At 45.3% G+C, this 25,965-nt stretch overlaps 1 protein-coding gene across 1 annotated transcript in view; it reads right to left on the bottom strand.

Annotated features, from left to right (window-relative positions):
• Positions 1-25,965, bottom strand: part of LOC120057068 (mediator of RNA polymerase II transcription subunit 13-like) — a 165,277-nt gene that overhangs the window by 112,995 nt on the left and 26,317 nt on the right. Inside the window, exon 3 of the mRNA XM_039005459.1 lies at positions 22,175-22,343. Within this exon, the coding sequence (XP_038861387.1) occupies positions 22,175-22,343 (169 nt within the window). The remainder of the gene's footprint in view (positions 1-22,174; positions 22,344-25,965) is intronic.

The raw sequence follows: 25,965 nt of genomic DNA, 5'->3' as shown, positions 1-25,965 counted from the left end.
CTGAAGGCAATGTACATGTTTCAAGCAGACCTTTTCGCGTCTGCTAAATAGCATATACATTGCCTTCAGAAAGTACACAAACAACTTGACTTTTTCCACATTTTGTTGTGATACGGCCTGAATTTAAACTGAATTGAGATTTAGATTGTTTTTCTGGCCTACACACAACACCCCATAATGTCAAAATGGAATTATGTTTATAGACATTTTTACAAATGAATTAATAATGAAAAGCTTGAGTTCAGGAGAAAAAATGTGTGTAAAAAAGTCACATAATAAGTTGCATGGATTCACTCTGTGTGCAAAAATAGTGTTTAACATGATTTTTTTATGACTACCTCATCTCTGTACCCCACACATACAATTATCTGTAAGGTCCCTCAGTCAAGCAGCTCATTTCAAACACAGATTCACCCACAAAGACCAGGGAGATTTCCCAATACCTCGCAAAGAAGGGCACCTATTGGTAGATGGGTAAAAAAACAAAACAGACATTGAATATCCCTTTGAGCTTGGTGAAGTTATTAATTACACTTTGGATGGTGCATCAATACACCCAGTCACTACAAAGATACAGGCGTCCTTCCTAACTCATTTGCCGGAGAGGGAAGAAACTGCTCAGCGATTTCACCATGAGGCCATTGGTGTCACACCCTGGCCTTAGTTATCTTTGTTTTCATTATTATTTTAGTTAGGTCAGGGTGTGACATGGTGAAGTATGTGTTTTGGTTTGTCTAGGGGTTTGTAGGTTTAATGGGGTAATGTCTTGTCTAGGTGTTTGTATGTCGATGGCTGCCTAGATTGGTTCTCAATTAGAGACAGCTGTGGTTTATTGTCTCTAATTGGGAGCCATATTTAAGGCAGCCATGGGCATCATGTGTTTGTGGGTAATTGTCTATGTTGAACGTTTGTTGCTTGTCTGTGCACTTACGTTATTTAGCTTCACGGTCGTTTTTTGTTAGTTTGTGTATAGTGTTCGTTTTCGTGTTTTTCTCTCTTTTCCACAATAAAGAGATGTATTTTGCATACGCTGCGCCTTGGTCCAATCTCTCTCAAGAAGACGATCGTGACAGAATTACCCACCAATATAGGACCAAGCGGCGTGTCAAGCGGCAACAGGACCCACCTACACAGGATTCATGGACATGGGAGGAGATACTGGATGGTAAGGGACCTTGGGCACAACCGGGAGAATATCGCCTCCCTCGTGAAGAGCTGGAGGCAGCTAAAGCCGAGAGGAGGCGATATGAGGAGGCAGCACGGAAGCAAGGCTGGAAGCCCGTGAGTACAACCCAAAAATTTCTTGGGGGGGGCCTTAAAGGGAGTGTGGCGAAGTCAGGTAGGAGACCTGCGCCTACTCCCTGTACTTACCGTGGAGAGCGAGAGTACGGGCAGACACCGTGTTACGCAGTAGAGCGCATGGTGTCTCCTGTACGCGTGCATAGCCCGGTTCGGTACATTCCAGCTCCACGTATCGGCCGGGCTAGATTGAGCGTTGAGCCGGATGTCATGAAGCCGGCCCAACGCATCTGGCCACCAGTGCGTCTCCTCGGGCCGGCTTACATGGCACCAGCCTTACGCATGGTGTCCCCGGTTCGCCTACATAGCCCGGTGCGGGTTATTCCACCTCCCCGCACTGGTCGGGCGACGGGGAGCATACAACCAGGTAAGGTTGGACAGGCTCAGTGCTCAAGGGAGCCAGTACGCCTGCACGGTCCGGTATTTCCGGCGCCACCTTCCCGCTCCAGCCCAGTACCACCAGTGCCTACACCACGCACCAGGCTTCCTGTGCGTCTTCAGAGCCCTGTGCCTCCTCCACGCACTAGCTCTATGGTGCGTGTCTCCAGCCCTTTACCACCAGTGCCTACACCACGCACCAAGCCTCCTGTGTGTCCCCAGAGTCCTGTGCGTCCTGTTGCTGCTCCCCGCACTAGCCCTGAGATGCGTATCCTCAGCCCGGTACCACCAGTTCCGGCACCACGCACTAGGCCTAATGTGCGTCCCCAGGGTCCAGCATGCCCTGTTCCTTCTCCCCGCACTAGCCCTGAGATGCGTGTCCTCAGCCCGGTACCTCCAGTTCCGGCACCACGCACCAGGCCTACAGTGCGTCTCAGCCGGCCAGAGTCTGCCGTCTGCCCAACGGCGCCTGAACTGCCCGTCTGCCCAACGGCGCCTGAACTGCCCGTCTGCCCAACGGCGCTTGAACTGCCCGTCTGCCCAACGGCGCTTGAACTGCCCGTCTGCCCAACGGCGCCTGAACTGCCCGTCTGCCCAACGCCGTCTGAACTGTCCGTCTGCCAAGCGCCGCATGAACTGCCCGTCTGTACTGAGTATTCAAAGCCGCCCGTCTGTACTGAGCCTGCAAAGCCGCCCGTCTGCCATGAGCCTTCAGAGCCGTCCGCCAGACAGGAGCCACTAGAGCCTTCCGCCAGACAGGAGCCGCTAGAGCCTTCCGCCAGACAGGAGCCGCTAGAGCCTTCCGCCAGACAGGAGCCGCTAGAGCCTTCCGCCAGACAGGATCAGCCAGAGCCTTCCGCCAGACAGGATCAGCCAGAGCCTTCCGCCAGACAGGATCAGCCAGAGCCTTCCGCCAGACAGGTTCAGCCAGAGCCGTCCAGCCAGGATCCGCCAGAGCCGTCCAGCCAGGATCCGCCAGAGCCGTCCAGCCAGGATCCGCCAGAGCCGTCCAGCCAGGATCCGCCAGAGCCGTCCAGCCAGGATCCGCCAGAGCCGTCCAGCCAAGATCCGTCAGCCAGCCATGAGCAGCCAGATCCGTCCGCCAGCCATGAGCAGCCAGATCCGTCAGCCAGCCATGAGCAGCCAGATCCGTCAGCCAGCCATGAGCAGCCAGATCCGTCAGTCAGCCATGAGCAGCCAGATCCGTCAGCCAGCCATGAGCAGCCAGATCCGTCAGCCAGCCATGAGCAGCCAGATCCGTCAGCCAGCCATGAGCAGCCAGATCCGTCAGCCAGCCATGAGCAGCCAGATTCGTCAGCCAGCCATGAGCAGCCAGATCCGTCAGCCAGCCATGAGCAGCCAGATCCGTCAGCCAGCCATGAGCCGTCCAGCCAGGATCCGCCAGAGCCGTCCAGCCAGGATCCGCCAGAGCCGTCCAGCCAGGATCCGCCAGAGCCGTCCAGCCAGGATCCGCCAGCCAGCCAGGATCCGCCAGAGCCAGCCAGCCAGGATCCGCCATTCAGTCCGGTGCTGCCCCTCAGTCCGGTGCTGCCCCTCAGTCCGGTGCTGCCCCTCAGTCCGGTGCTGCCCCCCTTATCCTGGTGCTGCCCCCCTTATCCTGGTGCTGCCCCTTATCCTGGTGCTGCCCCTTATCCTGGTGCTGCCCCTTATCCTGGTGCTGCCCCTTAGTCCGGTGCTGCCCCTTAGTCCGGTGCTGCCCCTTAGTCCGGTGCTGCCCCTTAGTCCGGTGCTGCCACTTAGTCCGGTGCTGCCCCTTAATCCAGTGGGGTTAAGTTGGAGGGTGGTCATTTGGAGGAGGCTACGAAAGCGGGTAGTGACTATGGTGGGGTGGGGACCACGACCAGTGCCAGAGCCGCCACCGTGGACAGACGCCCACCCAGACCCTCCCCTAGACTTTATGCTGGTACGCCCGGAGTTCGCACCTTAAGGGGGGGGTTATGTCACACCCTGGCCTTAGTTATCTTTGTTTTCATTATTATTTTAGTTAGGTCAGGGTGTGACATGGTGAAGTATGTGTTTTGGTTTGTCTAGGGGTTTGTAGGTTTAATGGGGTAATGTCTTGTCTAGGTGTTTGTATGTCGATGGCTGCCTAGATTGGTTCTCAATTAGAGACAGCTGTGGTTTATTGTCTCTAATTGGGAGCCATATTTAAGGCAGCCATGGGCATCATGTGTTTGTGGGTAATTGTCTATGTTGAACGTTTGTTGCTTGTCTGTGCACTTACGTTATTTAGCTTCACGGTCGTTTTTTGTTAGTTTGTGTATAGTGTTCGTTTTCGTGTTTTTCTCTCTTTTCCACAATAAAGAGATGTATTTTGCACACGCTGCGCCTTGGTCCAATCTCTCTCAAGAAGACGATCGTGACAATTGGTGACTTTAAAACAGTTACAGAGTTTAATGGCTGTGACAAGGAGAAAACTGAGGATGGATCAACAGCATTGTAGTTACTCCACAAAACTAACCTAATTGACAGAGTGAAAAGAAGGATTAATACAATTTCCAAAACATGCATCCTGTTTGCAACAAGGCACTAAAGTAATACTGCAAAAAATGTGGCAAAGCAATTCACTTTTTGTCCTGAATACAAAGTGTTATGTTTGGGGCAAAGCCAATACAACTTATTACTGAGTACCACTCACTATATTTTGGTGAGAGAAAAAACCTATTTAATACATTTTCAATTCAAGCTGTAACACAACAAAAATGTGGAATAAGTCAAGGGGTGTGAATACTTTCTGAAGGCACTGCATTTGTCTGTCTTCATGTGCATTTGTGTGTTTGCTATTGTTTTATGTTTGTAAACATGTGTGTCTATCTACCTGTGAATGTGTGTGTATATTTGTGTGTCTGTATCTGCATGTGTGTGTTGGGAGGGGATACATTGAGTGCTGGAGGCAGTGTGTGTGTGTGTCTTTATCCTGCACTGTCCTACTTAACGCTGCTCTGCTCTCTGATTCCGCCCTGCACAGGAGAGGAGTGTCACTCACCACCCTCCCTTCCCCCTCCATCTCTCCATCTGAGGGAGTGAGGGAAGGACAGAGAGCGCGAGAGAGCGAGAGAGTGAGAGAGAGAGCGAGAGAGAGAAGGAGATGGGGGAGGCAGAGAGGGAGGGAGGAAAGGAAGAGAGTGAGGAAGAGAGGAGGGGAAGAGCGAGCAAGGAGAACTGTACAACCCACGGATGCAAACACTCGTCATAAACACACAGGCATATGCTCCATTGCATAACGTACTGCATTGCATTAATTAATTGTCAGTCAGGCAAACTGATATCAACCATTCCATTTAATAACAAAGAACCTGTTCAATCTGCTATAAATCTAACAGAAGCTAACACTGAAAGTATACATGGACTTCATGTGTTGTTTAGTGAATTTATTGAACACTTAGCCATATTTAAAAGGAAATGTTGAGATCAAGCAGAATTATCAAGCAAAATCTATCAACATATCAAGAAAATTCTATTAATATTATGAACATTGGCTAGGAGATGACTGATCTTAAAGAATTTCTGAGCTCTTTGAAAATGGGACCAATTAGGTCTAGGGTAAACAACACATAGACAAGTCTGTTTGAAGCTGACCAATAGCGGACAGGCATCCTCCTTCCCCATGGAAACACACAATCCCCATCCCGGGGTGCATCTCCCTGCTGCCATGACAACGAGGAGGTTCTCTCCCTTCCTCTTTCAGACAGTGCATTCTCTCTCAAACACATTACAGCAGCAGAAGACTTCAGAGAGGTGCTTTGGGGTTATCTAGAGCAGGTTTACAGACCTGATCTCTCTCTCTCCCTCTCTCCCTCCTAGGTGGGACATCCACATATCATATTTTGTTTTGGGGGGGAGGGGGGGGGTGATGGGGGACTGATGAGGGGGTGTGAGGTGGGGTGCTGTGGGATTATTTAAGATACTCTTCGAAAAGGATGGGTTTCGCAGCACAACCAAACAGTGAGTTTGCAGTCTGAGCTAGCCTGCTTTGCATAAGACATTAGATTATTATAGTGACTGGGAGAGTGTGACTTTAAGCTGCAGCACGGTTGCTGCGACGACAGCATGACATGGCCTACAACTCTAACGTTAACACGTTTACCCAGGTCACCTGAGAAAAGTATTTATCTGTACTCAACACTAGAGGTTGACACGGGAACAGGACTCCCGCGGGACCCGCAGGAATGGTAGTATAGGCCTAATATAGTTTACTTAATAAGAATCAATAAAAATAATATACTGTAATTTCCCCCCTCCCCCTTCAGTCGGCTCATTCTCCCGCGCCTCACTCCAGTTGTAGCCAGAAACTACTTTACCTCAGATGCCGTATAATAAGAGTTTGGTAGCAACAGTTGTGATGTGTGTGTAGCATGAATGTATAAGAGTGTGTGTGCATATCTCTGTGTGTGTATGCATGAGTGAGTGCATGTGTGCTAAGGTGTGGAGAATCAGAACAGGTGGTCAGTACAGTTCAAGTGCTCAGCAGTCTGATTTGCTTGTAGATAGAAACTGTCTCTGAGCCTTTTGGTATCAGACATCATGCTCCGATACCGTCTGCCCAATGGCAAGGGAGAGAACAGCTTGTGGCTGGGGTGTGTCGGGTCCTTGGTGATACTGCTCACCTTCCTCAGGCACCGTTTCGACTAGATATCCTGGATGGGTCGGAGCACAGTCCCAGTGATGTACTGGGCCGTCTTCACCTGCTGGAGGGCCTTGCGGTCGTAGACGGAGCAATTCCCATACTACGCCGTGATGCAACCAGTTAGGATGCTCTCGATGGTGCAGCAGTAGTATTTGGAGAGGACCCTCAGGCCTACAACTGTGGTGTCGTCGGCAAACTTGTTGATGGAGTTGGTGTTGTGCAAATCCACGCATTCGTGGGTGAACAGGGAGTACAGCAGAGGACTGAGGACATACCCCTGGGGGGCCCGTGTGTTAACAGTTAGTGTGGAGAAGGTGTTGTTGTCAATCCTCACAGCTTGTGGTCTGCCTGTCAGGAAGTCCAGGATCCAGTTGCAGGCAGTGGTGTCCAGACCCAGGGCTCTGAGCTTGGTGTCGAGCTTGGAGGGAACAACAGTGTTGAATGCTGAACTGTAGTCAATGAACAGAATTCTCACATAGGTGTTCCTCTTGTCTAGATGTGTTACGGCCATGTGAATAGTGATGGAAATGGCATCTTCCGTGGATCTATTGGAGTGGGTCCATTGGAGTGGGTCCAGAGGCACTTCATGATCACCAAGGTGAGCACGATGTGGCAATAGTCATTTGGGCATGTCACCTCCTTAAAGCAAAGTTGAAGATGTCTGAGAAGATGCCCGCCAGCTGGTCAGCACACACCCTGAGGACGCTGCCAGGGATGCCATCTAGGCAGGTGCCCTTGCGAGTAATCACTCTTGAGAGTTTTCCTCACGTCAGCCTTGGAGATCAAAAGCACCTGGTAGTCCAGAGCACGAGTCTTCCTGGATGGCTCGGTATTATCTGCCTCGAAGTGAGCATAGAATGTGCCAGCAAGCCAACTCCATCACCTGGCATCAACTGCATCATCATCATCAACTGCATCATCATCTGTCACTGGCCACCCATTCCAAAACAGACTGCAACTCTTTGTTAAGGGTTTCAGTGACTTCATTAGCTGTAGTTGCTACACACATGCTTTGTTTAATGCCAGTGGCAGGTCATTGGTAAAAATAGAAAAGAGTAGAGGGCCTAGAGAGCTGCCCTGCGGTACACCACACTTTACATGTTTGACATTAGAGAAGCTTCCATTAAAGAAAACCCTCTGAGTTCTATTAGATAGATAGCTCTGAATCTACGATATGGCAGAGGTTGAAAAGCCATAGCACATACGTTTTTTTTCGACAAAAGGTTATGGTCAATAATATCAAAGGCTGCACTGAAATCTAACAGTACAGCTCCCACAATCTTCTTATTGTCAATTATTTTCAGCCAATCATCAGTCATTTGTGTCAGTGCAGTACATGTTGAGTGCCCTTCTCAATAAGCATGCTGAAAGTCTGTAAATTTGTTTACAGAGAAATAGCATTGTATTTGGTCAAACACAATTTTTTCCAACAGTTTGCTAAGAGCTGGCAGCAAGCTTATAGGTCTGCTGTTATAACCAATAAAGGCCGCTTTACCACTCTTGGGTAGCGGAATTACTTTGGCTTCCCTCCAGGCCTGAGGACAAAGACTTTCCTCTAGGCTCAGATAAAAAATATGACAGATAGGAGTGGCGATAGAGTCAGCTACCACCCTCAGTAGCTTTCTATCTAAGTTGTCAACGCCAGGAGGTTTGTCATTATTGATCGACAACAATCATTCTTCCACCTCTCCCACACTAACTTTACAAAATTCAAACTTGCACTGCTTTTCTTTCATTATTTGTTTTTTTATGCAGAAATACAATTGCTCACTGTTCGTTGTGGGCATATCCTGTCTAAGTATGCCCACTTTGCCAATGAAATAATCATTAAAATAACTGGCAACATCAAATGGTTTTGTGATGAATAAGCCATCTGATTCGATGAAAGATGGAGTTGAATTTGATCTTTCTTCCCATAATTTAATTTAAAGTACTCCAAAGTTTTTTTCCATCATTCTTTATATCATCGATCTTGGCTTCATAATAAAGTTTCTTCTTTTTGCTGAGTTTAGTCACATAATTTCTCAATTTGCAGTAAGTAAGCCAGTCAGATGTGCAGCCAGACTTATTAGCCACTCCTTTTGCCACATCTCTTTCAACCATACAGTTTTTCAATTCCACATCCATCCATGGAGCCGTAACAGTTCTAACAGTCAGTTTCTTAACAGGTGCATGCTTATCAAAAATTGGAAGAAGCAAGTTCATAAATTCATCAAGTGCAGTGTCTGGATGCTCCTCATTAATCACATCAGACCAACAAATATTTTTAACATCATCCACATTAGGGTCACAACAAAATATTTTGTATGATCTCTTATGCTATTTTAGGCCCAGCTGTTGGAACTTTGGCTTTCCTAGATATAGCCACTATACTGTGATCACTGCATCCAATGGGTACAGATATAGCTTAAGGACAAAGTTCTACAGCATTAGTAAAAATGTGATCGATACATGTGGATGATCTTGTTCCTGTAGTGTTTGTAAACACCATAGTAGGTTGATTAATAACCTGAACCAGATTACAGGCACTGGTTACATTAAGAAGCTTCGGATAGCTTGATGAAAACCAGTCAATATTCAGGTCCCCAAGAAAGTTGACCTCTCTGTTTACATCACATACACTATCAAGCATTTCACACATATTATTTAGATAATGACTGTTAGCACGTCGTGGCCTATAGCAACACCCCAAAGGAAAAGGCTTAGATGTGCCAAGTGAACCTGCAACCACAACACTTCAGTAACACTTGACATAAGATCTTCTCTAAGCATTACAGGGATATGGCTCTGAAAATATACAGCAACACCTCCCCCTAAGCATTTCTGTCTCTTCTATAAATGTTATATCCTTGTATTGCTACTGATGTATCATAAAATTAATTATCTAAGTGAGTCTCAGAAATGGCTAATAAATTAATGTTATCTGATGTTAGAAAGTTTTTGATTTCATTAACCTTATTTCTAAGGCTACATACAGTGGGGAGAAGAAGTATTTGAGACACTGACGATTTTGCAGATTTTCCTACTTACAAAGCATGTAGAGGTCTGTAATATTTATCATAGGTACACTTCAACTGTGAGAGACGAAATCTAAAACAAAAATCCAGAAAATCACATTGTATGATTTTTAAGTAATTAATTTGCATTTTATTGCATGACATAAGTATTTGATACATCAGAAAAGCAGAACATAATATTTGGTACAGAAACCTTTGTTTGCAATTACAGAGATCATACGTTTCCTGTAGTTCTTGACCAGGTTTGCACACACTGCAGCAGGGATTTTGGCCCACTCCTCCATACAGACCTTCTCCAGATCCTTCAGGTTTCGGGGCTGTCGCTGGGCAATACGGCCTTCAGCTCCCTCCAAAGATTTTCTATTGGGTTCAGGTCTGGAGACTGGCTAGGCCACTCCAGGACCTTGAGATGCTTCTTACGGAGCCACTCCTTAGTTGCCCTGGCTGTGTGTTTCGGGTCGTTTTCATGCTGGAAGACCCAGCCACGACCTATCTTCAATGCTCTTACTGAGGGAAGGAGGTTGTTGGCCAAGATCTCGCGATACATGGCCCCATCCATCCTCCCCTCAATACGGTGCAGTCGTCCTGTCCCCTTTGCAGAAAAGCATCCCCAAAGAATGATGTTTCCACCTCCATGCTTCACGGTTGGGATGGTGTTCTTGGGGTTGTACTCATCCTTCATCTTCCTCCAAACACGGCGAGTGGAGTTTAGACCAAAAAGCTCTATTTTTGTCTCATCAGACCACATGACCTTCTCCCATTCCTCCTCTGGATCATCCAGATGGTCATTGGCAAACTTCAGACGGGCCTGGACATGCGCTGGCTTGAGCAGGGGGACCTTGCGTGCGCTGCAGGATTTTAATCCATGACGGCGTAGTGTGTTACTAATGGTTTTCTTTGAGACTGTGGTCCCAGCTCTCTTCAGGTCATTGACCAGGTCCTGCCGTGTAGTTCTGGGCTGATCCCTCACCTTCCTCATGATCATTGATGCCCCACGAGGTGAGATCTTGCATGGAGCCCCAGACCGAGGGTGATTGACCGTCATCTTGAACTTCTTCCATTTTCTAATAATTGCGCCAACAGTTGTTGCCTTCTCACCAAGCTGCTTGCCTATTGTCCTGTAGCCCATCTCAGCCTTGTGCAGGTCTACAATTTTATCCCTGATGTCCTTACACAGCTCTCTGATCTTGGCCATTGTGGAGAGGTTGGAGTCTGTTTGATTGAGTGTGTGTGTGACAGGTGACTTTTATACAGGTAACGAGTTCAAACAGGTGCAGTTAATACCGGTAATGAGTGGAGAACAGGAGGGCTTCTTAAAGAAAAACTAACATGTCTGTGAGAGCCGGAATTCTTACTGGTTGGTAGGTGATCAAATAATTATGTCATGCAATAAAATGCAAATTAATTACTTAAAAATCATACAATGTGATTTTCTGGATTTTTGTTTTAGATTCCGTCTCTCACAGTTGAAGTGTACCTATGATAAAAAATTACAGACCTCTACATGCTTTGTAAGTAGGAAAACCTGCAAAATCGGCAGTGTATCAAATACTTGTTCTCCCCACTGTATATTAATATGGGCTATTTTCAGCCATTTCCTATGTAGCTTATCAGAGATAGACATAATACTGAAAAGAGCAAACAAAGCCAGAGAAACAAATATACATTCAGCAGTCCATTAATCAATTGGTGTGTGTGTGTGTACTGCTTTGTCGAGACAAGGCCAAAATCCCCGTCATCCACGTGAAGAAAAGACGGCAAAAAAGGGGTAGGAGGGTAGAGTGCCTCGTAAGAATTTGGCCTACGAGTAGGTAAACCACCACTATCCTCTGTATTATTGGCCAATGTTCAATCATTGGAAAACAATCTACAATTAAGACTATCCTACCAACAGGACATTAAAAACTGTAATATCTTAAGTTTCACCGAGACGTGGCTAACCGACAACACGGATAATATAGAACTGGCTGACTTCTCCGTGCATTGGCAGGACAGAGCAGCTACGTCTGGTAAGATGAGGGGCGAGGGTGTGTGTCTATTTGTCAATTACTGCTAGAGCGCAGTCAAATATTAAAGAAGACTTGAGATATTGCTCGAAAGGATGTAGAATACCTCATGATAAGCTGTAGACCACACTATATACCAAGAGAGTTCTCATCTATATTATTCGTAGCCATCTATTTACTACCACAAAGCTGCCCAGTGACGTAAGCCTACCAAACGAGCTAAATGCTTTTTATGCTCGCTTCGAGGCAAGCAACACTGAAGCATGCGTGAGAACACCAGCTGTTCCGGACGACTGTGTGATGATACTCTCCACTTCTTATGGCTGCAGGGGCAGTATTGAGTAGCTTGGATGAAATGTGCACAGAGGTGCCCAGAGTAAACGGCCTGCTCCTCAGTCATAGTTGCTAATATATGCATATTATTATTAGTATTGGATAGAAAACACTCTGAAGTTTCTAAAACTGTTTGAATTTTGTCTGTGAGTATAACATAACTCATATGGCAGGCAAAAACCTGAGAAAAAATCTAAACAGGAAGTGGGAATTCTGAGGCTGGTTGATTTTCAACCAAGATCCTATTGAAATCACAGCGAGATATGGATGAGTTTGCACTTCCTACGGCTTCCACTAGATGTCAACAGTCTGTAGAACCTTGTCTGATGCCTCTACTGTGAAGGGGGGCCGAATGAGAGGGGAATTAGTAAGGTCTGCCATGACCTGACTATGCTTTGACCATGCTTTGACCATGCTTTGACCATGCGCATTCACATGAGAGGGAGCTCTGTTCCATCGCTCATCTGAAGTCAATGTAATTCTCCGGTTGGAACGTTATTCAAGATGTATGTTAAAAGCATTCTAAAGATTGATTCAATACATCGTTTGACATGTTTCTACTGACTGTTACGGAACTTTTGGACATTTTGTCAGCTTTTAGTGAACGCGCATCCTGACGTTGGATTTGTTTACCAAACACGCTACCAAAAATAGCTATTTGGACATAAATTATGGACATTACCGAACAAAACAAACATTTCTTGTGGAAGTGGGAGTCCTGGTAGTGCATTCCGATGAAGATCAGCAAAGGTAAGTGAAGATTTATAATGCTTTTTATGAGTTTTGTTGACTGCACAATTTGGCGGGTAACTGTATGGCTTGCTTTTGTGGCTGAACGCTGTTTTCAGGTTATTGAATATTGTGTTTTGCCGTAAAGCTTTTTGAAATCTGACACAGCGGTTGCATTAAGAACAAGTGTATCTTTAATTCTATGTAAAACATGTATCTTTCATCAAAGTTTATGATGAGTATTTCTGTTATTTGACGTGGCTCTCTGCAATTTCTCCGGATATTTTGGAGGCATTTCTGAACATGGCGCCAATGTAAACTGAGGTTTTTGGATATAAATATGAACTTAATCGAACAAGACATATATGTATTGTGTAACATGAAGTCCTATGAGTGTCATCTGATGAAGATCATCAAAGGTTAGTGACTAATTTTATCTCTATTTGTGCTTTTTGTGACTCCTCTCTTTGGCTGGAAAAATGGCAGAATTTTTCTGTGAGTTGGTGGTGACCTAACATAATCATTTGTGGTGCTTTCGCTGAAAAGCCTATTTGAAATTGGACACTTTGGTGGGATTAACAACAAGATTACCTTTAAAATGGTACAAGATACATGTATGTTTGAGGAATTTTTATTATGAGATTTCTGTTGTTTGAATGTGGCGCCGTGCACTTTCACTGGCTGTTGTCATATCATCCCGTTAACGGGATTGCAGCCATAAGAAGTTAAACAGGTCAACATTCACAAAGCCGCAGGGCCAGACGGATTACCAGGACGTGTACTCAAAGCATGTGCTGACCAACTGGCAAGTGTCTTCACTTACATTTTCAACCTCTTCCTGACCAAGTCTGTAATACCTATATGTTTCAAACATATCCTGTGCCAAAGAAAGTGAAGGTAACCTGCCTTAATGATTACAGCCTTGTTGCACTCGAAAGCCATGAAGTGCTTTGAAAGGCTAGTCATGGCTCACATCAACACCATCATACCGGAAACCCTAGACCCACTCCAATCTGCATACCACCCAAACAGATCCACAGATGACGCAATCTCAATTGCACTCCACACTGCCCTTTCCCACCTGGACAGAAGGAACACCGATGTGAGAATGCTGTTTCTTGACTACAGCTCAGCGTTTAACACCACAGTGTCCATATAGCGCATCACTAAGCTAAGGACCCTGGGACTAAACACCTCCCTCCGCAACTGGATCCGCACCCAGGTAGTAAGGGTAGGCAACAACACATCTGCCGCGCTGATCTTCAACACTTGTGCCCATCGGGGTGTGTGCTTATTCCCCTCCTGCACTCCATGTTCACACACGACTGCGTGGCCGTGCACTACTCCAACACCATCATTAAGTTTGCTGACGACACAACAGTGGTAGGCCTGATCACTGACAACGATGAGACAGCCTATAGGGAGGAGGTCAGAGACCTGGCAGTGTAGTGCCAGGACAACAACCTCTCCCTCAATGTGAGCAAGACAATGGAGCTGATCATGGACTATAAGAAAAGGAGGGCCGAACAGGCCCCCATTAACATTGACGGGGCTGTAGTGGAGAAGGTCGAGAGTTTCAAGTTCCTTGGGGTCCACATCACAAACGAACTATCATGGTCCAAACGCACCATGACAGTTGTGAAGAAGATAGTCTCCCCTCAGGAGACTGAAAATATTTGTCATGGGTCCCCAGATCCTCAAAAAGTTCTATAGCTGCATCATCGAGAGCATCCTGACTGGTTGCATCACCGCCTGGTATGGCAACTGCTCAGCATCTTACAGTAAGGCGCTAAAGAGGGTACTGCGTACGGCCCAGTACATCACTGGGGCCAAGCTTCCTGCCATCCAGGACGTCTATACCAGGCGGTGTCAGAGGAAGGCCCAAAAAGTTGTTAAAGACTCCAGTCACCCAAGTCATAGATTGCTGTCTCTGCTACCGCACGGCAAGCGGTACCGGAGCCTCAAGTCTAGGTCCAGAAGGCTCCTTAACACCTTCTACCCACAAGCCATAAGACTGATGAAATATTAATCAAATGGCCAAACGGACTATTTACATTGACACCCCCCCCCTCCTTTGTTTTTACACTGGTGCTATCCGCTGTTTATTATCTATGCATAGTCACTTTACAAATTACCTCTATTAACCTATAACCCAGCACATTGACTCGGTACCGGTACCCCCTGTATATAGCCTCGTTATTGTTTATTAACTTTCTTGTGTTACTTTTTGATCAATTTTTTTTATTTTAGATTATTTGGGAAATGATTTCTTGACTCTATTTCTTGAACTGCATTGTAAGTAAGCATTTCACCGTAAGGTCTACACCTGTTGTATTCGGCGCATGTGACAAATACAATTTGATTTGATTATTTGAAAACAACGCAACCATTCCTGAACCAGTAGTTAGGAGAACAGAAAAGTAATTTCACTTCTATAACCCCCAGGGGTAGTAGGAAATGCTGTAAGGTAGGTATTCCCAAACTGAGGTACGCGCAATGCATTCGGGGGTACGCCAAATAAAAATCTGATTCACATTACAGGGCTATACATTTGGGAGAGGTTTTTCTCTCGCTTGAGTAGCCTCGTTTCACTGCCAAAAATAATAGTGTTCATCGAAATAACAACACAATGTCAAATACAGGTAGCCTAGTCAAATAATTAACATACAATCACATTAACCATTACTCTCTCATAGGAATTCCATTAATGGTCCGTATGTAGCCAAACGTAGCTGCTGCTCATTCCGTTTGACCGAAAAGTAATAAATGGTTAAAAAAAGAAAGTCCGGCGTCCATAGAGACACATACCAGCTCTACTGGTAGTACTACTACTACCAGCAGTACGACACCTGCACCTGTCGATGACACAAGTTGTTCTGCTTCCACTGGCACATCCAATGCTAGTATTAGTAATTCTACATTTGTTGTTAGCACAGCTAGCATGGACACTGACAGTTGTGAATTTGATGCAGCCGAAGTGCAACTGCCCCCTTACCCGGGAAAGCACAGAACAACAGACAGGGACGTTGGACCATCAAAAGCAGCAAATATGATGAGAACTACATTGATTTGGGGTTCATTTATATTGGGTGAAGTGCCTTTCCTCAGCCACAGTGTGTTATAAGTGCAAAAGTACTATCTCACAACTTGATGAAACCTTCACTCTTGCGCAGACATTTAGAAACAAAAATAAGCCACAGGTGTTTTTTGAGCGAGAATAAAGACAACTTTCGAGTAGTAAGACATGTAGAAAAGAAACAGATGCCATTAAGAAGAAGGGGCAGTACCTTATATGGTGAGCTACCGAGTGGCTAGGACAGGCAAGCCCCATACTATTGTGGAGGACTTAATTCTTCCTGCTGCCGCGGATATGGCTGGGACAATGCTGGGGGAAAAGGCACAAAAAACTATACAGACATGCCTTCATCAAAGAAAACTGTTTCACGACACATCAGTGACATGGCAGGAGATGTTTTGAAACAATTACTGCTTCGCATACAAGCCAGTGAATTCTATGCGTTACAGTTGGATGAGTCAACAGATGTGGCGGGCCTGGCACATCTCCTGGTATATGTCCATTACATTTATGGGGGGTCAATTAAGGACATCAAATGGACTTTGGTGGTCAAGATGTGTTGGTATCTGTACTGATGGCGCAAAAGCCATGACAGGGAGACATAGTGGAGTGGTAACGTGCGTGCAAGCAGTTGCTCCGGACGCCACTTGGGTACACTGCAGCATCCACCGAGAGGCTCTTGCTTCCAAGGGAATGCCTGACAGCTTGAAAGACGTTTTGGACACTACAGCAAAAATGGTTAACTTTGTTAAAGCAAGGCCCCTGAACTCTCATGTATTTTCTGCACTATGCAATGATACGTGGGCAGTGACCATGTAACGCTTTTACAACATAAAGAAGTGTGCTGGTTATCAAGGGGTAAAGTACTGACAAGTTTTTTTAAATTGAGAGATGAGCTTAAAGTTTTCTTTACTGACCATCATTTTCACTTGTCTGACCGCTGGCATGATGATGAGTTTCTCACACGACTGGCCTATCTGGGTGATGGTTTTTCTCGCCTGAGTGATCTGAATCTAGGATTACAGGGACTCGCGCAACTATATTCAATGTGCGGGACAAAATTGAGGTCATGATTAAGAAGGTGGAGCGCTTCTCTGTCTTCATTAACAAGGACAACACACAGGTATTTCCATCATTGTATGATTTTTTGTGCGCAAATTAACTCACGCTTACGGAAAATGTCAAATGTGAAAGAGCGAAGCACCTGAGTGAGTTGGGTGCGCAATTACGCAGGTACTTTCCCGAAACTGATGACACAAACAACTGGATTCGTTATCCCTTTCATGCCCTGCCTCCAGTCCACTTAACGATATCTGAAAAAGAGAGCCTCATCAAAATTGCAACAAGCTGTTCTGTAAAAAATTTATTTAATCAGAAGACACTGCCAGATTTCCGGATTGGGCTGCGCTCAGAGTATCCTGCCTTGGCAAATCGCAGTGTTTAAAGACACTGATGCCCTTTGCAACCACATACCTAGAGTTGAAGTCAGAAGTTTACATACACCTTAGCCAAATACATTTAAAATCAGTTTTTTCATAATTCCTGACATTTAATCATAGTAAAAATGTCCTGTCTTAGGTCATTTAGTTTTACCACTTTATTTTAAGAATGTGAAATGTCAGAGTAATAGTAGAGAGTGATTTATTTCAGCTTTTATTTCTTTCATCACATTCCCAGTGGGTCAGAAGTTTACATACACTCAGTTAGTATTTGGTAGCATTGCCTTTAAATTCTTTAACTTGGGTCAAACGTTTCAGGTAGCCTTCCACAAGCTTTCCACAATAAATTGGGTGAATTTTGGCCCATTCCTCCTGACAGAGCTGGTGTAAGTGAGTCGGGTTTGTAGGCCTCCTTGCTCGCACACACTTTTTCAGTTCTGCCCACAAATTTTCTATAGGATTGAGGTCAGGGCTTTGTGATGGCCACTCCAATACCTTGACTTTGTTGTCCTTAAGCCATTTTGCCCCAACTTTGGAAGTATGCTTGGGGTCACTGTCCATTTGGAAGACCCATTTGCGACCAAGCTTTAACTTCCTGACTGATGTCTTGAGATGTTGCTTCAATATATCCACGTAATTTTCCTTCTCATGATGCCATCTATTTTGTGAAGTGCACCAGTCCCGCCTGCAGCAAAGCACCCCCACAACATGATGCTGCCACCCCCGTGCTTCACGGTTGGGATGGTGTTCTTCGGCTTGCAAGCCTCCCCCTTTTTCCTCCAAACATAACGATGGTCATTATGGCAAAATAGTTATATTTTTGTTTCATCAGACCAGAGGACATTTCTCCAAAAAGTATGATCTTTGTCCCCATGTGCAGTTGCAAACCGTAGTCTGGTTTTTCATGGCGGTTTTGGAGCAGCGGCTTCTTCCTTGCTGAACGGCCTGTCAGGTTATGTCGATATTGGACTCGTTTTACTGTGTTTCCTCCAGCATCTTCACATGGTCCTTTGCTGTTGTTCTGGGATTGATTTGCACTTTTCGCTCCAAAGTATGTTCATCTCTAGGAGACAGAACGCGTCTCCTTCCTGAGCGGTATGACGGCTACGTGGTCCCATGATGTTTATACTTGCGTACTATTGTTTGTACAGATGAACGTGGTACCTTCAGGCGTTTGGAAATTGCTTCCAAGGATGAACCAGACTTGTGGAGGTCTACAAATTTTTTTCTGAGGTCTTGGCTGATTTCTTTTGATTTTCCCATGATGTCAAGCAAAGAGGCACTGAGTTTGAAAGCAGGCCTTGAAATACATCCACAGGTACACCTCCAATTGACTCAAATGATGTCAGCTAGGCTATCTGAAGCTTCTAAAGCCATCATTTTCTGGAATTTTCCAAGCTGTTTAAAGGCACAGTCAACTTAGTGTATGTAAACTTCTGACCCACTGTAATTGTGATACAGTGAATTAAAAGTGAAATAATCTGTCTGTAAACAATTATGGGAAAAATGACTTGTGTCATGCACAAAGTAGATGTCCTAACCGACTTGCCAAAACTATAGTGTGTTAACAAGAAATGTGTGGAGTGGTTGAAAAACTTGTTTTAATGACTCCAACCTAAGTGTATGTAAACTTCCGACTTCAACTGTATGTGAGAGTGGATTCTTGGCCCTCGCTAGCATGAAAGCTAAATACAGGCAGACTGTGTGTGGGAAATGATTTAAGACTGAGACTCTCTCCAATACAACCCAACCCCTTGCAGAGTTATGTGCATCCGTTCAAGCACACCCTTCTCATTAACCTGTGGTGAGTTATTCACAATTTTCGATGAACAAATAAAAGTTTTATATGTAAGATGGTTAAATAAAGAGCAAGATTATTGATTATTATTATATTATTATTTGTGCTCTGGTCCTATAAGAGCTCTTTGTCACTTCCCACAAGCTGGGTTGTGACAAAAACTCACTCATTGTTATGTTTAATAAAAGTATTGTATAGTGTGTGTGTGTGTGTGGCAGGCTTACAACGATGGCAAAAAAAAAAAATTGAGAGTGCGCTGACCCTGGTGCTAGAGGGGGTACGCAGCTGGAGGTTGAATGTTTGAAGGGGTACGAGACTATAAAGGTTTGGGAACCACTGCTGTAAGGTATGTGTGATAAGGTGTACGGTATCGCCAACCTGGTAGATGGAGGCTCCCTGGGGGAAGAACAGCCATCTACGGTGGCTCCTCTAGGACAAATTTAACCTTGCCATGGTGAAAAACACACAGAGCTGGGAGACTTGGAGCTGGCCACTGGGGAGGTAAAGCAAAGAGCTCCTTCTCTCTCTCTCAATACTAGACCTGAGCAGCACCTCAGCACTGTGTACCTAACAGTCTAACAACTCAAACAATACTCTCTGGAAATAAACATCCTTATAATGTCCCAGTTAAATAGAAAGGATAATAAGCAACTTTTCCTCTTGAAAGATGGTGGTTAAAAGGTACAAGGCCTCCTCCTCAGATAGACCAGAGGTTCCGACCGGGCACAACATTAAAACACAAGCCATGTGTTATGAATGTCCGATCGTCATGGCTTTGCTCTTAGTCTGGCCTCTGTGGCCGAGCGGCTGGAACAGGAACAAACTGCTGAGTGAAGAACAACAACAACATCCTAAGGAGAACATGGCTGGTCTCTTTCTGAGTGGCTGAAGATCTACAATATTTATACCCTGTCCCCATCCCCTTGCAGCACAGTGGGTGGAGACTGGAGAGAAAGGGCCTGGCTTGGCTGGCTGCGAATTCCAGGGCTGACTGAGGAAACCCCATTGTTCATTTTCCTCGACTGGGCCAGCCAGCAGAGGTAAAGAGAGAGAGAGCAGTGCTGCTGAGGTTAGGTGTTAGTCGTATGATTAGTTATGCGAAAATTAAGCCATTTTATTCCCATTCAAGCGCAATGAAAACATTGTGCTTTTTAATAAGGAGTAATATTTCAGGGGCTCTGAAAAGACTGTTAAGGCTGGAACTTATGATGTGATCATCAGATAAAAATATAACAGCCATCAGATAATCAACTATGGCTGTTACCACAGTAGCACTGACTGAGTGTGAAACAACTAACCATAGAGTCAACCACCACCATCCTGTGGCCCCAGCCAGCCAGTAGCTCCCAGATTTCACATCACATCACAATGATGCCTGCCTGCCTCACCCGACTGCATTCCCTGTGGTCACCTGATTTCCTGGGGTTTCTGGCAACAACATTTGAGACATTTGTCTAGTACAAAAACTAAAACACAAAATACCTTGCCTGGGATGACTGCACTGTGACAACACCGTGAGTCCATCCAGTATGAAACAAAACAGAGCTCCCGTCTCCCCTAGCTTGTTAGTTAGGGGCTTTTATCATTCATTCCTCATTTGCCTTTCAATCCCTGCTCTGGGCTGATAACCACACCACACTGACTACCGTTTAAGTATTTAATCTGCAGAAGCTTCACCTCAGAAATACATAGGCTATATTCACATTGAAATGAAAAGGGACAGGAAGTCTACATAAACAGAGCTCTAAGCCTCCATTGAAATATCAATACACACAAACATCTGGGAGAAATAGGGAGCTAGATGAAGTGGTGGGAGCCATGCAAAGGCAGTGACGGACTGAGTGTCACCACCTCGGTTGTTTTCTCCTCAGCAGCCGTGTACCTCCTCTTATGTAAGAGGTCAGACACTGACAGAGACAAATCCTGCCCACCAAATAGAGGGGAGAGGGGATGGCTCAGCCACTGCTGCGGCTCGACAACACATTTCCAGGGAGTACAGCCGACAGGGTATAGAAAACAGGCTTGACACTGTCTGTAGCCCTGCTCTCCAGTAAAAATCTTCACAACTTGATTTAACCAACGCAGGCAGCACACTTCTCTGTGGGAGATGACAGTGGGTATTGGGCTCAGGACAAAATCTACCCGGTAAGGGAGCAAGAGGGGCACTTATATCTGATTGATTAATAGACCACTAATAGAGCACGCAAGTGTAAATGAGGCACATAGCAGATGTTTTTGAACTATTGATAAATGAAGTTTTCAATCCATCTTTATTATACCCTTGAGTGAGTTACTACAACACCAGTGGGAGTGTTGACACTGGAGAGAGGGAAGGAAGAAGGCCGGAACTGGGGAGAGAGGAAGGGAAGAAGGGGGGAACTGGGGAGAGAGGAAGGGAAGAAGGGGGGAACTGGGGAAAGAGGGAAGGAAGAAGGGGGAACTGGGGAGAGAGGAAGGGAAGAAGGGGGAACTGGGGATGGGTAGAAGGCAGAACTGGGGAGAGGGCAAGGGAAGAAGGGGGGAACTGGGGAGAGAGGAAGGGAAGAAGGGGGGAACTGGGGAGAGAGGAAGGGAAGAAGGGGGAACTGGGGATGGGTAGAAGGCAGAACTGGGGAGAGGGGAAGGGAAGAAGGGGGGAACTGGGGAGAGAGGGAAGGAAGAAGGGGGAACTGGGGAGAGAGGAAGGGAAGAAGGGGGAACTGGGGATGGGTAGAAGGCAGAACTGGGGAGAGGGGAAGGGAAGAAGGGGGAAACTGGGGAGATAGGAAGGGAAGAAGGGGGAACGAGGAATGGAAGAAGGGGGGAACTGGGGAGAGAGGAAGGGAAGAAGGGGGAAACTGGGGACAGAGGAAGGGAAGAAGGGGGAACGAGGAATGGAAGAAGGGGGGAACTGGGGAGTGGGAAGAGAAGAAGGGGGAACTGGGTAATGGTAAGGGAAGAAGGGGGAACTGGGGAGTGGTAAGGGAAGAAGGGGGGAACTGGGGAGTGGGAAGGGAAGAAGGGGGAACTGGGGAGTGGGAAGGGAAGAAGGGGGGAACTGGGGAGGGAAGAAGGGGGAACTGGGGAGTGGTAAGGGAAGAAGGGGGGAACTGGGGAGGGAAGAAGGGGGAACTGGGGAGTGGGAAGGGAAGGGAAGAAGGGGGGAACTGGGGAGTGGGAAGGGAAGAAGGGGGGAACTGGGGAGTGGGAAGGGAAGAAGGGGGAACTGGGGATTGAGGAAGGGAAGAAGGGGGGAAGTGGGGAGTGGGAAGGGAAGAAGGGGGGAAGTGGGGAGTGGGAAGGGAAGAAGGGGGGAAGTGGGGAGTGGGAATGGAAGAAGGGGGAAACTGGGGAGTGGGAAGGGAAGAAGGGGGGAAGTGGGGAGTGGGAATGGAAGAAGGGGGAAACTGGGGAGTGGGAAGGGAAGAAGGTGGAACTGGGGAGTTAGGAGGAGTGAGTGGGAGCATCTTACCTCTTATTAATGGGCTTCTCATCCTTCTCGTAGGGCTTGACGAACCATTTGCCGATGCGTACGAAGCTACGGTTCATGAGACACCGCTCCAGCAGGTTGTGGATGGCTTTGAACAGGAGCGTCCTGCACTCATAGGACAGACCACTCTCCCACACACCGTCTTCCTCAGCTATAGAGACAGACAGGAAGAGAGAGCGATAGGGTTAGAGACAGGACGGAGTGATTTTCTAAAAACAAATGTTTCATGTGTCTCGTCTTCATGCACTTTAGTGTTTCCGTTGGCATGAGATTAAACAAAAAAAAGTCAAGCCTTCAGTTTGAAAAGATGAACTGCTGCAGAGGCAGCAAGCAACTGGTAAAAAGGTTCAGTAGAGACACCTGCAGTGTCACTCCTGAAACAGTAGCAACTGCTAATCAGCTGCATCAAACATCATTTCTATGGCAATACGACACCCACACTGCTCAAATCATAGTCCAAATGTACCTTTTTTAGCCTAATAATGATGTTGGCAGAAGACTGCCTCAGAAGGAATGGTAAGCTATAGACTATTTTGGGTACTTGGTAATTGGCAACTCTTCAGTAGCTAGCTAGAAATATGTTTAAATGTACAATCAGGGCTTTCCTCTGGTGGTGCTGATGTAGGCCTATGGTTGGGTAGTGGGGAGGTCCGGAGGGGGTCAGTACTTACCTTTTTTTTCTGCTGTACCTGCCAGTTCCTGAAACCTAGAGTCTTAAATTATATCAAACAACATAGCAAACACAGAAGTCTTGTGTTTGATCCCAAATGATTGAGGGGGTCTCATTAGTTAGGTTTCCATCTAATTGGCGATAGATTTTAACGCAAATATTCTAGAATCTGCATAAAGAAAATATGCGCATTTTATCAACATTGGTGTTTCCACCAAATGGACTTGTTGCGGATAAAAATCAGCGTTTGATGATGTAGTGCACACAATTAACTTTTTTTTTAAGCTTGCGTGTACCGAATAAAAATCTAAAGTTTGATGTGTTTCCATTGCATTTTCAACTCAAACGATCATTTAGTTACAAAAGCATGCCAATAGCCCCCCTTAATTCCAGTTATTGCGCTAACACTAGTTAGCGTTGGCTCACGAAACTACATCTAACTGTATACTGGACACAGACAACATAAAAATGGTATCCAAAAGTTTGGCAAAATCCAGAAGTATCCCTTTAAATAGCAAATGTGCTATTCGGCCATTCTGCCATGCAGCCGAAATGTGTCGGTTTTAAAAAACTTTGTTTCTATTGAACATGCCATACTAATAAAGGCATTTTAATTAACTATATGAAGAATGCCTTGGTCCTCCTTTCTTTTTGATGAGCAAATGAGCCTACTTTGGTCATGGCACGTGCACTCTAGCCAACAGCTCACAGATACAGTGAGGGTAGGCTAGTCTACATCAGTGGTTCCCAAACTTTTATAGTCCCGTACCCCTTCAAACATTCAACCTCCAGCTGCGTACCCCCTCTAGCACCAGGGTCAGCGCACTCTCAAATGTTGGTTTTTGCCATCATTGTAAGTCTGCCACACAAACACTATACGATACATTTATTAAACATAAGATTGAGTGTGAGGTTTTGTCACAATACGGCTTGTGGAAAGTGACAAAGAGCTCTTATAGGACCAGGGTACAAATAATAATAATATAATAATAATCAATTATTTTGCACTTTATTTAGCCATTTTACATATACAACATTATTTATTCATCAAAAATGGTGAATAACTCACCACAGGTTAATGAGAAGGGTGTGCTTGAAAGGATGCTCATAACTCTGCAATGTTGAGTCTCAGATAATAAAAAAGATATATATTCCACACACAGTCTGTGCCTGTGTTTAGTTTTCATGCTCATGAGGGCCGAGAATCCACTCTTACATACAGTGGAAAGAAAAAGTATGTATGTGAACCCTTTGGAAATACCTGGATTTCTGCATAGGTCATAACATTTGATCTGATCTTCATCTAGGTCACAACAATAGACAAACACAGGCTGCTTAAACTAATAACACAAAAAAAATATACGTTTTCTTGTCTTTATTGAACACACCATGTAAACATTCACAGTGCAGGTTGATCCTCCTTTGGCAGCAATAACCTCAACCAAATGTTTTCTGTAGTTGCGGATCAGACCTGCACAACAGTCAGAAGGAATTTTGGACCATTCCTCTTTACAAATTCCTCTTTACAAAACTGTTTCAGTTCAGCAATTTTCTTGGGATGTCTGGTGTGAAATGTCCTCAAGGTCATGTCACAGCATCTCAATCGGGAGGTCAAGACTCTGACTGGGCCACTCCAGAAGGCGTATTTTCTTCTGTTGAAGCCATTCTGTTGTTGATTTACTTCTGTGTTTTGGGTCGTTGTCCTGTTGCATCACCCAACTTCTGTTGAGCTTCAATTGGTGGCCTAACATTCTCCTGCAAAATGTCTTGATAAACTTGGAAATTAATTTTTCCATCGTTGATAGCAAGCTGTCCAGGCCCTGAGGCAGCAAAGCAGCCTCAAACTATGATGCTCCCTCCACCATACTTTACAGTTGGGATGAAGTTTTGATGTTGGTGCGCTGTGCCTGTATTTCTCCACACATAGTGTTGTGTGTTCCTTCCAAACAACTCAAGTGTAGTTTCATCTGTCCACAGAATATTTTGCCAGTAGCGCTGTGGAACATCCAGGTGCACTTTTGCAAACTTCAGACGTGCAGCAATGTTCACGTATCGTAGACTTGTCGACAGAGATGTTAGCATGTTCCAGAGATTTCTGTAAGTCTTTAGCTGACACTCTATGATTCTTCTTAAAATCAATGAGCATTCTGCGCTGTGCTCTTGCAGTCATCTTTGCAGCACAGCCACTCCTAGGGAGAGTAGCAACAGTGCTGAACTTTCTACATTTATAGATATACCTCTCCTTAACCTCTCTAGGGTATGTGGGACGGTAGCGTCCCACCTCGTCAACAGCCAGTGAAACTGCAGGGCGCCATAATTTAAATTCCTCAAACATACAAGTATTTTACACCATTTTAAAGCTACACTTGTTGTAAATCCAGCCAAAGTGTCCGATTTCAAAAAGGTTTTACGACGAAAGCACAACAAACAATTATGTTAGGTATGAGCAGAAAAAGACAGCCATTTTTCCAGCTAAAGAGAGCAGTAACAAAAAGCAGAAATAGAGATAAAATTAATCACTAACCTTTGATAATCTTCATCAGATGACACTCATAGGACTTCATGTTACACAATACATGTATTTTTTGTTCGGTAAAGTTCATATTTATATCCAAAAATCTGAGTTTAGGCAAGACGCTACTGTATCACTACTATGAAAATTACTATAAAATCAAACTTTCATTAAATCACACATGAAATATACCAAATTAAAGCTACACTGGTTGTGAATCCGGCCAACATGTCAGAATTCAAATAGGCTTTTCAGCGAAAGCATATGATGCTATTATCTGAGCATAGCACGATGATATGTGTTCAATACAGGATAAAAACGATATGTAGCATGCCTTCTGTTTGATTGAAGCGCATGTCCAGGACACCTGGAGTGCCTCGACTTCAAGATGGCCGTATTTCTTCATTACGCAAAGGAATAACCTCAACCTATTTCTCAGGACTGTTGACATCTAGTGGAAGCCGTAGGAACTGCAAGCAATTCGCTTAGAAATCTGGTTTCCCAATGAAAACTAATTGAAAAGACAGTGACCTCAAAAAAAAAATCTGAATGGTTTGTCCTCGGGGTTTCGCCTGCTAAATAAGTTATGTT

The sequence above is a fragment of the Salvelinus namaycush genome, chromosome 12, assembly GCF_016432855.1.
Source record: "Salvelinus namaycush isolate Seneca chromosome 12, SaNama_1.0, whole genome shotgun sequence".
NCBI lineage: Eukaryota > Metazoa > Chordata > Actinopteri > Salmoniformes > Salmonidae > Salvelinus > Salvelinus namaycush.
This window is presented reverse-complemented; position numbering and strand designations above follow the sequence as displayed.